At 46.7% G+C, this 14209-nt stretch overlaps 1 protein-coding gene across 1 annotated transcript; it reads left to right on the forward strand.

Moving 5' to 3' along the window:
* The first annotated feature begins 9201 nt into the window (after window positions 1-9201).
* On the forward strand, window positions 9202-9993 carry LOC102462664 (olfactory receptor 52D1-like). Its single transcript, XM_006120155.2, has one exon. It carries the CDS (start codon window positions 9202-9204, stop codon window positions 9991-9993), a length of 792 nt encoding a protein of 263 aa, XP_006120217.2.
* The last annotated feature ends 4216 nt before the right edge of the window (window positions 9994-14209 follow it).

Consider the following 14209-nt stretch of genomic DNA (forward strand, 5'->3'; position numbering starts at 1 on the left):
CTCCTCTGGCAAGGAGTTCCACAGGTTGACTACACGTCTGGTGAAGAAGAACTTTCTTTTATTAGTTTTAAACCTGCTACCCATTAACTTCATTTGGTGTCCTCTACTTCTTCTATTATGGGAACTAATAAATAACTTTTCTTTATTGGCCCTCTCCACACCACTCATGATTTTAAATACCTCTATCATATCTCCCCTCAGTCTCCTCTTCTCTAAACTGAAAAGTCCCAGTCGTTTTAACCTCTCTTCATATTGTCACCTCATAAGTTTGTGGGGGAAACTCCTGAGAGGGCTGTTGGCTTTCTCATTTTGTTAGTCAAATCTGTCCTAGGTATTTAAATAAATATTTATTTGCTATTTGAGGTATAGAGAAATCTGCAAATAAAAAATATCGCCAAGACTGGACATATTTAAAGTGATTGCTGTGTGATCTGGGGCTATTATTTCAGCCAAAAATCTGACAAACCTTATGAACCACCTCAATCTGAGCTGGAGGCAGAAACACGAGGGCAGAGCAGTGGCAGTGAGACAGAACAGCCAGAGCTGGGCTGAAGGCAGAGCCATGGTGCTGAGGCAGAGCTGGAGAGCTGCCACTGGAGCAGATGAGACCAAGGAGCCGGGTTGGCATAGACCAGCTGTGCCAATCGGGAACCAGGACAGAGCCTATGTCTAGACTACATCCCTTTTTTGAAAAAGGGATGTAAATTAGACATATCGAAATTGTTAATGAAGCCAGGATTTAAATCTCCCGCACTTCATTAAAATAAAAATGGCTGCCGCTTTTTTTCGGCACGGAGCTTTGCCGAAGAAAAGTGGCAGTCTAGATCCAGATCTTTCGAAAAATAAAGCCTTTTTCGAAAGATCCTTTATCTCTCGTAAAAAGGCTTTATTTTTCGAAAGATCTGCATCTAGACTGCCGCTTTTCTTCGGCAAAGCTCCATGCCGAAAAAAAGCGGCAGCCATTTTTATGTTAATGAAGTGCGGGAGATTTAAATCCCGGCTTCATTAACAATTTTGATATGTCTAATTTGCATCCCTTTTTTGAAAAAGGGATGTAGTCTAGATATAGCCAGAGCTACAGTGAGAAACTGCAAGTTCAGAGCCAGGATCATGGATGTCAGCAATGCCACAATAAAATAGCAGCCAAGCACTTTTATGGGCAAAGGTGTGGAGAACGGTGAGGTCATGGACAGAGGGCCCAGCCCAGGGAGACGGTCACCAGACTATAATTGTTGGGGTGTCTATGTGTCCATAGAGTTGGCTTCTATGTCCCCTTGAATCTTTCCCATTTTCATTATTTTTCTTAGAGCTGCTGTTCAATAAATTATATTTGGTTTGAACTTAATACAGTTGTAGAAGTTACAAAGAGCTATCCCTGTGATGTAAGGAAAGTTTTCAGTCTGTTCCTCACATGTGGAAGGCCTCCTGTCCATTCCTGGGTCAGCTTCACTCAAGTTCTCGGTGGCAGGGTTCTTCTCCCAAGTATCTACCCCCAATCAGGTTCATGTCCCACCTTCTCAGTTCTGCCTTTAAGACCTTGGGAAAGGACTGAACCATAAGGTGGCAAAGTTTGCAGCTGATTCAAAACAACTGCAAATAGCTCATTCCAAAGGAGACTGCAAACAGTCACAAAGGATCCCACGGAATTGGTTAACTTGACAACAAAAGGCAGATGAAATTCAATGTTCTAAAATGACTGGGTCAACTTTCTCCATTGCCACTCAAGAAAGAGATGTTGGAGTCATTGTGGACAGTGCTCTGAAAACATCTACGCAATGTGCATCAGGAGTCAAAAAATTAACAGAAGGTTGGGAATCCGGGACAGTTTAATAAAATGGAAATATTTCACCTTGGAAAAGCCATGAGTAAGGAGTGATAAAATAGAGGTTTACAGAATCATGACTGGTGTGGAGAAGGTAAATTGGAAGAATTAATTACTGTTTCTTATAACACAAGAACTAGAGGTCATCAAATTAAATGAATACTTAACAGATTTAAAAGAATTTACATTCAAATTTTGGAACTCTTAGTCAAAGGATGCTACGAAGACCAAGACTAGAACAGGGTTTCAAAATTTCATGGAGGATTGATCCATCAATGGCTGTTAGTCAGTATGGGCAGAGATGTAAAACCAGGCTCTGATGTACAGGGTGTCCCCAGTATTGGTTGTCCCAGGATGCATCAGTTCCGCGTTAAAGTCGTTGATGTTTGTAGGAACTGATGCATTGTAAGTCCTATGTCCTCCAATTCCCGGCTATAAGTTGCATAAAACAAACAAACAAACAAAATAACAACAACAACAACCCCCCAATGTGCTTAAATGGAAGTCAGCAGGGGGGAAAAAAGTCCCTGCTTTAAGTTGTTTTGCTATAAGTCTAAGTTTTTTGGAACATATCTTGGATTTATAGTGAGGATTGCCTGTCCTTAAATGAGGGCTAAGAAAATAAGAACATAAGAATGGCCACACTGGATCAGACCAAAAATCCATCTAGCCCAGTATCCTGTCTGCCAACAGTGGCCTATACCAGATGCCCCACAGGGAATGAACACATCAAGTAATCATCAGGTGATCCCTCCCCTGTCACTCATTTCCAGACAAACAGAGGCCAGGAACACCATTCCTACCCATTCTAGCTAATAGCCATTGATGGACCAAACCTCCATGAATATATCTAGTTCTTTTTTCAACCCTTTTAAAATCCTACTCTTCACAACAGCTTCCGGCAAGAGGTTCCACAGGTTAACTGTGCGCTGAGTGAAGAAAACCTTCTTTTGTTTGTTTTAAGCCTGCTCCCTATTAATTTCATTTGGTGACTCCTAGGCTATGTCTAGACTGCAGGCTTCTTTCGAAAGAGGTTCTTTCGAAAGTATCTTTCGAAAGAGCCTCTTTCGAAAGAGAGTGTCTAGACTGCACACGGAACTTTCGAAAAAGCGGCTTGCTTTTTCAAAAGAAAGCACCCAGTGAGTCTGGATGCTCTCTTTCGAAGAAGCCCTACTTACATTCAAGAACGTCTTCTTTCGAAAGAGGAACTTTCGAAAGAAGGCGTTCTTCCTCGTGCAATGAGGTTTACCGCCGTCGAAAGAAAAGCCGCGTTCTTTCGATTTAATTTTGAAAGAACACGGCTGCAGTCTAGACGCAGGTAAAGTTTTTTCGAAAAAAGGCTACTTTTTTCGAAAAAAACCCTGAGTCTGGACACAGCCCTAGTTCTTATATTGTGGGAATAAGTAAATAATTTCCTTATTCACTTTTTCCACGTCAATCATGATTTTATAGACTTCTGTCATATTCCCCTTTAGTTTCCTCTTTTCTAAGTCCAAGTCTTTTTAATCTCTCTTCATAGGGGACCCATTCCAAACCCCAAGCTGGGAGGGATTGCAAGCTCTTTGGAAGACAGGACTATAATGCAAAATGATCCAGACAAACTGGAGGAATAGACTGAGGTAAATAGAATGGAACTGAAGAAGGAAAATGGCAAACAACTCCACTTCCGTAGGAACAATCTGCTGCACACATACAAAATGGGAAATTACTATCAAGCAAGGAGTCCCATGGAAAGAGATCAAAGGGTCATAGTCAACCACAAGCTACAGTGAGTCTAGAGTGTGACACTGTTCCAGAAAAATCCAACAGAATTCTAGGAGGCATGCCCAGAACTGTTGTAAGCAAGACACAAGAAGTCAGTCTTCCGCTCTACTCTGCGCTGCTTAGGCCTCAACTGGGCTACGTTTAGACTGGCATGATTTTCCGGAAATGCTTTCAATGGAAATTTTTCCGTTAAAAGCATTTTTGGAACAGAGCGTCTAGATTGGCATGGATACTTTTTCGCAAAAGCACTTTTTGCGGAAAAGCGTCTGTGCCAATCTAGACACGCTTTTCCACAAAAAAGCCCCAATCGCCATTTTCGCGATTGGGGCTTTTTCGCGGAAAACAAATCTGGGATGTTTACACTGGCCCTTTTGTGCAAAAGTTTTGCGCAAAAAGGGACTTTTGCCTGAACGGAAGCAGCATAGTATTTCCGCAAAAAGCACTGATTTCTTACAATAGGAAGTCAGTGCTTTTGTGGAAATTCAAGCGGCCAGTGTAGACAGCTGGCAAGTTTTTCCGGAAAAGCGGCTGATTTTCCAGCAAAACTGGCCAGTCTAGACACAGCCCCTGGTGTATTGTGTCCAATTTTGGGCACCACATTTCAAGAAAGATGTGGAAAAATTACAAAAGCTGCGAAGAAAAGCAACAAAATGATTACACGTCTAGAAACCATGACCTATCAGGAAAGACTGGAAGAATTGGGCGTATTTAGTCAGGAAAGGAAAAATGTGAGTGGAATATTGATAAGAGCTTTCATGAATCACAAAAGGTGTTATGAGGAAGGGGAGGGATAACCTAAACTCCTGAGGATAGGATAAGAAGTAGTAGGTTTCAATTGCAACAAGGAAGGTTTAGGTTGGACATTAGGAAAATCTTCCTAACTCTCCGGTTGGGTAAGTACAGCAATATATTGCATAGAGAGGTTGTAGAATCTCCATCGTTGGAGATTTTTAAGAGCAGCTTAGAACAACACCAGTTGGAGACAGTGTAGGTGGTGCTTGTTCCACAGTCCATGTGTGCATTGATTTCCGGAAGATCAACACAGCATTGAAATGTGATGCTTGCCAAATGCACAGAGTAGACAAAGTATTAGAACAACTGGGAGCTGGCAGATCCAATTTTTTTTCCATACAGGTGGCTACTGGAAAATACCTTTCATGGCAGGAGAAGAAGGATTCTCCCTGTCCTTTGACTTACATGAATTCAGGTTCATGTTATTTGGTGTAAACAGGGTGCAAGTGATTAAGTGATTTTTCAGAAGCTAGTAGGCTGGATAATGCAATTGCAATGGGGGTGTGCATCAAGATTCACCTCCAGTCAATTGAATGAAGTTTTTGGTCTTACATCTTGGGTTACCATCACCAAACATAGTGAAGAAGGCAGTACATTACACACACACACACACACACACACACACACACACACAAGCTATCATCAATTGCTACTCTGAACAGTCTACAAGACTGAGTTTGCCTTGACCATCTGAGTCCCTGGTGTTAGCAGATCATTCATTCACTCCCAGGGGACTCTCTCAAGCTATCATTCTGTAGGGTCTATTTTCTGCTCCTTCCGATGCTCATGGAGCCGAGGGAAATGTCTGGGAGCGCTGCCAATGGCAGAGGAGGCAGGGACTGTGCTGAGCAATTATAAAGGTGGCTGGAAAGTGCACTCAGGTTCCGTTATGTGAGATTCCTACGCCGATTCTCAGGGCCCTGCTTTCCTGTCGCCGGGAGGAGATTTCCCCTCTGCTGGCCAGGATTTCAGTGAGTGTCTCTTTCTGCCACAAAGCCAGCGCTTAGGTATTGGGAAGTTTTCAGCCAAGGACTGCCTGAGGTAGGAAATCAACAGGAGAGATTTGAACTGTTTAGTATTGGCAGAAAAACTACAGGGTTTGCTTCCTTAAATTGGAACTTTAAAGGTATTCAAAATAATTCAGACAAATATTACATGAAAATATCAGTCCCTAGCTTCCTACTGAGTCCTTCTATGTCTCCGGGTCACTTCCTTTTCACGGTGGCGAGGAATTTCCCTGGTTCTCTCCAGTTTTAAATTCATCGGCTTACCTGCCATGTTCAGAAGTGCAGCCCAAGAATCTGAAGGGGGGTGTGTGAGATGCCAGAGAATGGGCACCATTCTGGCCTGATTGTGTTCTCCTGTTTTCCCTTCTCTGGGTCATCCCAGACGGACACTGGCCTCCCTGAGAGCAAAACCAGGGCCAATGGGATTTCGAATCCCAGTCTCAGGACGCCCTAGAAACTCAGGGTTTTCTTCGGTCTCTTTCAGCTGCCCTATGGAGGCTTTGATCATTGCAGCTTGGAGCCGAAAGATAAACATGAAGGCTGTGTCTACACTGGGCCACTTATTCCGGAAAATCAGCCGCTTTTCCGGAGTAAGCTGCGACCTGTCTACACTGGCCCCTTGAATTTCCGGAAAAGCACTGACGATCTACTGTAAGAAATCAGCTGCTTTTCCAGAAAAACTATGCTGCTCAAGCTCGGGCAAAAGTCCTTTTTTCCAGAAAACTGTTCCGGAAAAGGGCCAGTGTAGACAGCACAGTAGTCTTTTCCGCAAAAAAGCCCCGATCGCGAAAATGACAATCGGGGCTTTTTTCCGGAATAGCGCGTCTACATTGGCTACAGATACTTTTCTGGAAAAAGGGCTTTTCCGGAAAAGCATCCTGCCAATGTAGACGCTCTTTTTCCGGAAATACTTATAACGGAAAACTGTTCCGTTTTAAGCATTTCCGGAAATTCATGCCAGTGTAGACGTAGCCGAAACGTAAATCTGGTCCCATTGAAATCAAGGGCAAAATTCCCACCAGAGCCAAGGCTTCAACCTCAATGCTCACACAGGGACTTAGCTATACAACCTCATCTACACTGACCATGAGCTTTATTCATGCTAGTGCTTTTTCTTCTCCATGTCCTCTCTCCTTCCTTCCAGGCCTAGCATTTCATCTTTCTCTGCACAGACTGAGCTGCGTTGGGGGTTCACTTCACCCCCAGACTGGCAGGTCAGGCTGATGTCCCCCTTTTCCCTGGTGCAGGCAGCCACTGGAGTGAGGAGGTATTTCTGTGGGTGGTGTCACTGGATCTGGTAAATAGTTTTGGTCCTGGAGCGGGGGGAGGGATCACTGTATTGCAAAGCTTGACGTTGTGGGAGTGGTGGGACCAGTAGGGACAAGTGGCAGGGAGTGAGTTATAGAAGGGCAGCTAAGCAGCCCTGAGAATTCTGGGGGTGAAGACGGGCAGTACTCGGTGTGGGTGCAGGCAGGGGTGTGCACAGAAAAGCCACTAGTGCTGAGAGTTGTGTGGAAAGGCCCAGGGTGTACAGGGACAGGCGAGCAGCACTGGGCAGTGGGGGAGGGGAACAGATGGAAGTTGCCATGTTGAAGTTGCCTGTTGAAGTTGCCTGAGGAGAATCTTATCTCCGCGTTTTCTGTTTTTTCCCTTGGGTTTTTTTTCCAGGAGGAGTGAAAAACCATGATGATGCCACCCCCTAGCGGACATGACTTTTCCTCAGGGTAGAACGTCTTTGTTCCAAACAGACTTGTGTGTGAGAAAAGAACAGGATCCCCAAGATGGAGTCCCTAGTTATAACATCCATTCCTCCCTCCTCCTGGTAACAATCTTTTAGGTACTTGAAAGCTGCAGTCACGCCCCCTCTCAGTCTTCTCTTTCCCAGACACTGTTATGCCCATTGTGCGCAGCAGAAACTTTTAGCCCTGCATGGTTACGTCTGTTTCCATGGAGAAACTTGGCTTCATCGCATTATTGTAATTGCAACTTCGATCAGACATATGGTCCGTCTGGTCCATGGTCTCCTCTCTGACAACCAGAGCCTGCAGTGTAAGGAGGTGTGAGAAACCCAGCCATATGGAGATGGCAGAGGGACTTGCCCATTGGAAGGGTGTCACGCCATCACAGTGGTTTTCAAAGTGGTCCGCAAAACCACTTTGAGAAACCTGTTAACTGGCCACTCCGATGTGCTGGATCTGCGCACACTATTGCAAACAGAGATTGGCTTGTGTCCTGGAATATGGGGTCTCATAAGCTTCACAGAGTATTTTTAGCTGCACTTACTCTAACTGGAGAGTGTCACTATACTTGCAAATATCCAAAACCTAACTGATTCTCTCATATAGCTCATGGCCTCAGCTATCTCTTTTGGCAGCAAGTATCATAGAATCAAAGGGCTGGAAGAGACTTCAGGAGGTCATCGAGTCCAGCCCTCTGCCCAGAACTGGATGAATCCCAACTAAATCAGCCCAACCAGACTTAAAATCTTAGGCTTAAAAACTTCTACGGATGGAGATTCCACCACCTCCCTAGGTAACCCATTCCAGTGCTTCACCACCCTCCTACTGAAATAGTTTTTTCCTAATATCCAACCTAGACCTCTTCCATCAGTGTAACTTAAGACCATTGTTCTGCCATCTGTCACTACTGAGAACAACCTCTCTCTATCCTGCATCCAGGAAGATGAAGGCTGCTATCAAATCCCTCCTCACTCTTCTCTTCTGCAGACTAGATAAATCCAAATCCCTTAGCCTCTCCTCATGGGACATGTGTTCCAGCCCCTAATCATTTTGGTTGCCCTCCGCTGGAAGTAGATCGGTGGCTTTGAGTAATTGAGTGAAGAAAACATTAGTATTTTATTTTTTGCACAATTCAACTCAATTGAGTGTCCACTTGATCTTGAGTTATTAGTCAGGGAGAACATATTCCTAATCTATTCTCTACAAATCATGATTGAATAGACTTTTCTCAGATACCGTCTACTTCAATTCCTTTGAAAGGTAACAACCCCAGATCTTTCACACTCTCTCCTCATTTAAGTTTCTCTGTCCCTTTCATCATTCTTGATGGCATTCCCTTAACCCCTGTAATTTGGCAATATCTTGTTCCGATGAAGGGACATTTCCACATGGAGGGGTGTAGAGGAGAGTGAAACATAGACTGACTGGCTACATGGCTTTGTATTTTCTGGATGAGTTCCCACCCGACTCCTCCTGGATCGCAATTCTTTGCTCAGGTTCAGTCCAAGATTGTACTTTGAAAAAATGTGTGTCAGAGCTGTGTACCAAAACTACCTGGTCCCTGTCATCCCACATTCATACTGCTAAATTACAGCCTTATAAGGTGTTTGAGAAGATCAAGCTTTCTACTCCAATGGGCGTTCATTTTGCAGGTGCTGACATTAAAGTTCATCTGCCATCATCCTGCCCATTCCTTTGGCTTTGTTACTTCTTGCTGAGGACTTGTCTAAACCCTAAATAATTCTGTGCCTTCTGTGACTATAGTCTCCAGTGTTCCAGCCCCTTTCTACCTTGTTAATAACTACACATTATTCATAGCAGTATTTGCTCACTCTGCTTCTTTCCCTTCACAGGTACCTTGAGCATCTCTGACACGGATAGCGGCATCAACTCTCTCATGGCAGGCTTCAACCTCACCCCCTCGGACCCTTTTACGTTCTTCCTAACAGGCATCCCTGGCCTGGAATCTGCCCACGGCTGGATTTCCATCCCGTTTTCCTTGTGCTATGTGATCAGCCTGTTGGGAAATTTCATTTTTCTGATGGTTGTAGGCAAAGAGCAGACCCTGCACAAGCCGATGTACCTGCTGCTCTGCATGCTGGCGTTCACGGACATCTCCATTTGTACTTTGGTTGTGCCAAAAGCCCTGTGTATATTTTGGTTCAATTTGAAAGACATTACTCTGGCTGGCTGCCTCACCCAGATGTTCTACCTTAACACGGTTCTGTTTACGCAATCAGCTATCCTTGTGACAATGGCCTTTGATCGCTACGTGGCCATATGTAACCCACTGAAATACGCCACCATCCTCAGCAGTGCACAAATAGCTAAGCTAGGGGCTGTAGGTTTGGTAAGAGCTGTTCTCTTCATTCTTCCCATGCCCCTGCTAGTGAGTGAACTGCTGTTCTGTGATAACCGCATTATCCCCCAAACTTACTGCGATTGCATGACTGTGGCGAAGCTCTCTTGTGGGGACATCGCCGTCATCAGGGTGTACGGTTTGGTGATAGGTATTGTAAACATTGCGTTAGACATGAGTCTCATTGCCCTGTCCTACGGTTTCATCATCAGGGCCGTTCTCAGAATCTCTTCCAAAGAAGCTCACAAAAAAGCCCTAAGCACATGCACCGCCCACGTCTGTGTGTTATTATTACATTGGATTCCCAGCCTCTTCTCCATGATTACAAACCGCTTCGGTCAGGGCATCGCTCGCCACACTCATGTCATCTTGGCCAACCTCTATCTGCTCATCCCTTCCATGCTCAACCCTTACATTTATGGATTGCAGTCCAAAGAGTTTCGTGAGAAATTGGGTAAATACACCTTTAAGAGTTGGTCATCTAGGATCTCGGAGTTGAAATCTATGTGACAACAGGAAACAAGTGTAACGTTGGGTGGGCCAGACTTTACTTCATTGCCCTTTTTCCGTGCCTTAAAAAAACGTCCAATTGAAAAGCAGCTGGAGACCCAGAATTCAGTCTGCAAGGATCTTCAGCAAGGATTGAACGAGGACAGCATCCCCCCATTCAGATCCCGAAAGGAACTAACAAGAAGGCATGCAACTAAATATATTTTAGAGAATTTGCGTGTTTGTCTGTCTATCCATGAGTCCACCCACCCATCTATGAGCCTGTTTTTTTTATGAACTCCTCCTGAATAATAAGAGCTAGGACCATCACATTTGGTAGGCAGCTTCCTCTGACCCCATCTTAAAGCATGGCCAGGGTTTGACTGTGCCAAGAATAAGGGATGTGACTGGAAACCAATTGTTTGCTATTGCATGGAAAGCGAATGGTCCAAGAGCAGGGACCGTTATGCTCCACAATGACCACCGGGGAGAAGTGATTGTGGCAACATTTGCACTACAGAGTGACCACAGGGAGGTGGCCATGCCAGTAAGAAAGTGGACCTCTTGGTTCATTAGCCCACCTAATCCAGTCCCTCGGGGTACGTCTACACTACAGCGCTAGTTCGAACTAACTTAGTTCGAATTAGTTAATTCGAACTAAGCTAGTTCGAACTAACGCATCTAGAACTAAAAACTAGTTCGAACTAGCGTTTTGCTAGTTCGAACTAGTAAGTCCACATTGAGTGGACTCTGAACAGGGCTTAATGATGGCCGGAAGCAGTGCCGGCAGGGCATAAAAGGAGGACTTAGAGCATGGAGATACTGTCTCAGGCTAGCCGAGGGCTGCGCTTAAAGGGTCCCGACCCCCACCCCGGACACACAGTTCTAAGGGGTGCCCCGCTTGCAAAGAAGTTCTGGCTTGGAGTGCCCTGAGTGCCCACACTGGGCACATCACACCACTCGGCCATCAGACCGGCTGCACTTGCCGCAGGCTGCCATCTGGGGAGAGGGAGTAATTGGGGGGCTGCAGGAGAGCTTCCACCCCCAGAAGCCCGCAGAGCCAGCCCAGTCCTCCCCATCGGGGGCTCGTACCCCATTCCTCCCTCACCTCCTTCCACTTGCCCTTCCCTAGCCCCCCTTCTTATTGATGTACAAAATAAAGATAACGTTTCTTCCAACATTGACTCTGTCTTTATTGAACAAAACTGGGGGAGACTGGGAAAAGGAGGTGGGAGAGGGGAAGAGAAAGGCTGGGAGAGGGGAGGGCAACTAACATGATCAGGGGTTGGGAACAGGTCCCAGATGAAGAGAGGCTACAGAGACTGGGACTGTTCAGCTTAGAAAAGAGGAGACGGAGGGGGGACAGGATAGAGGTCTCTAAAAGCAGGGGTTGGGTGGAGAGGGTGCATTCAGAAAAGTTCTTCCTGAGTTCCCATAAAGAAGGACTAGAGGACACCAAAGGAAAGGAATGGGTAGCAGGCTTCAAACTAGTAAGAGAAAGTTGTTCTTCTTCCCAAAGCAAATAGTTAACCTGTGGAACTCCTTGCTGCAGGAGGCTGTGAAGGCTACAACTAGAACAGAGTTTAAAGAGAAGTGAGATAAAGTGATGGAGGTTGGGTCCATGGAGTCCTATTAGCCAGAGGGTAGGAGTGGTGTCCCTGCCCAAAGTTTGTGGAAGGCTGGAGAGGGATGGCACGAGACAAATGGCTTGGTCATTGTCTTCGGTCCATCCCCTCCAGGGTCCCTAGGGTTGGCCGCTGTTGGCAGACAGGCTACTGGGCTAGATGGACCTTTGGTCTGACCCAGTACGGCCATTGTAAGCTCAGGGCTCAGTGTCGGGGGTCTCAGTGGACCCCCTTGATTTTCATGCACACCTGGTCCTGGGTGGCCAGGCTGGCAGCTCTCCTGCCCTAGACGGCCACTTTCCTGTGCCTAGTGCGGAGATCGTGGACGAGGTCCACGATGTCCGCACTAGCCCAGGAAGGTGCCCGCCTCTTGCAGTCCAGGGCAAGCTCCCGGGAGCCGCCAGCCTGGTCCCGGCAAGAGGGGGTGGGCTGGGGGGCATCGGGTGGGTGGCTCTGTGCCGTGCCAGGTGCAGGGTCTGCTAGCTGGGTGCTGGCAGGCTTGCACCTGGCACGGGCACCGTAGCCAGCCCGTGCCCCTTTAAGGGGTCCGGGGCCGGGAGGGGGGCATAGAGTTTCCCTGGTGTTGGCCAGAGTGGCCACCAGGGAAACCTGGGGAGGGCTAGCCTCCCACTAGTTCGAACTAAAGGGCTACACAGCCCTTAGTTCGAACTAGCTAGTTCGAACTAGGCGTTAGTCCTCGTAAAATGAGGTTTACCTAGTTCGAACTAAGCGCTCCGCTAGTTCGATTCAAATTCGAACTAGCGGAGCGCTAGTGTAGCACCTATTAAAGTTAGTTCGAACTAACGTCCGTTAGTTCGAACTAACTTTCTAGTGTAGACATACCCTCAGTCCCAATCCCCGGTCATCAACACCAGCCTTGTCCTGGGGGGAACCCCACTGCCCCTCCCTAGGGAGCAGGACTCAGGGTGCAGGACTCAGGGCAGAGGACTGGGAGGTCAGGGGGATTACTCGGGGCCACCTATACTGGTGAGGGTGGTGATGCTCTGACAGTGGGTCCTCAAGGTTCCAGGGCTGAGCTGCCCAGCCAGTTGGCTTCTTCCAGGGGTCCTGGCTATGCTACCCAACCAGTGGCTCCTCCTGGGCACTGGGCAGTGAAGCCTCACAACCTCATTCCTTCATGCCTGGCCCCACAACTGCAGCCCTTTGCCCTCAGCCATTGCTCACCCAACACTCACGCCACCCCCCCAAACTAAAATGCTGCCCTGAGCCCCTCCTCACCCCCATTCTCCCTCCTGCACCCCCATGCACCAAACCCCTTCCTTGAAACCCTCCTCACCCAGACAATGACTTCTGCACCTTCTGAACCCTCCATATCCTCAGTCCTAAACCCCTCCTCACCCGTAACCCCCTGCCTTGCTCCCTGCTCCCCCCACCTGCACCCCCAGCCCTGAGCTCCCCATATGCTAATCTAACTCCTGAACCCCCATCCCCTTATCTGAGTTCTGCATTCCCCTCGTCTGCCCTCAGCCCCCCCATACCTTCAAATTCCCTGCCTGGATCATTTCTTTCTCACATCCTGACTCCTACCCATAGCCCCCTCCACAACACACATACCTCCCAACCCTCTGCCCCAACTCCTGCACTCTCTACACCAGTGGTTCTCAATTCATTTCAGTCCATGGACCATCAGGCCAATGAAAAAATTTCCGTGGACCACCTCCAGTGCATGTAGCACAGGACGAATGACACAGCAACCACTGAGCACAACAGCGGCAGCTACACTGACGCTCAGAGCCTCAGACAGAAGTTACTGGCAACAATGCAGTTGCGTCCTAGGTGGCGCTATGGATGACGCACCACGTGCTTGTGAACACGGCCTAAAACAGCCTAATGGCAGCACCTGCTCACGCCATGTGACTTTGAACAATGTTTGTGTGGACCACCGAAAAAGTCACCATGGACCACTAGTGGTCCATGGACCAGCAGTTGAGAACCACAGCTCTACACCAATCCCTTACTTTTCCATCCTCCCCAAAAGGTTAAAGAACAGGACCAAAATCATGTACATCTGCAATTAACTTTATAAAATCTTATTTTAACCTACACACCCTTGGGTGTCATGTAGTAGCAGCAAGACTACTTACAGAGAGAATAATGCATCCGATCAATAACCTTAGCTAATAGGCTGTTGGCTTTTCATGCAGAAGAAGCTCATGCGTTCTTCCCCAGAGATCCCAGTTTCGCACCCAAGAGCAGACAACCAGGGTCGGTGGGTATTGCATTATGATGAAGTAACAAAGACTAATTGATTTTTGACAACATAACATAGATATTTTGTAACCCACAGTCATTTTCTTCAGAGTTACAATAAACATAAATAGAAAATAATGTTGAACAGTTCAGTCTACACAACACAGTAAGGCAAGGTCTATATTTACCCCAAGATCAATACTCTCCAGATCCATTTAGCTGGTCTAGTGAGGACCCACTAAATGGGTTGCTGATGATGCCCCAATGAACCCTGTTACTCTTTGGGGCTGCAAGGAGTAAGGGAAGTCCCAAGGTGTGTATGCTAGAGAAATTGGATTTACAGAACATTGACTCCGGTTATACGATAATTTAGGTTTGATTTGCTTGTGTAGTGTAGCTAT

This window comes from Pelodiscus sinensis, chromosome 1 (genome assembly GCF_049634645.1).
Source record: "Pelodiscus sinensis isolate JC-2024 chromosome 1, ASM4963464v1, whole genome shotgun sequence".
Classification (NCBI taxonomy): domain Eukaryota; kingdom Metazoa; phylum Chordata; order Testudines; family Trionychidae; genus Pelodiscus; species Pelodiscus sinensis.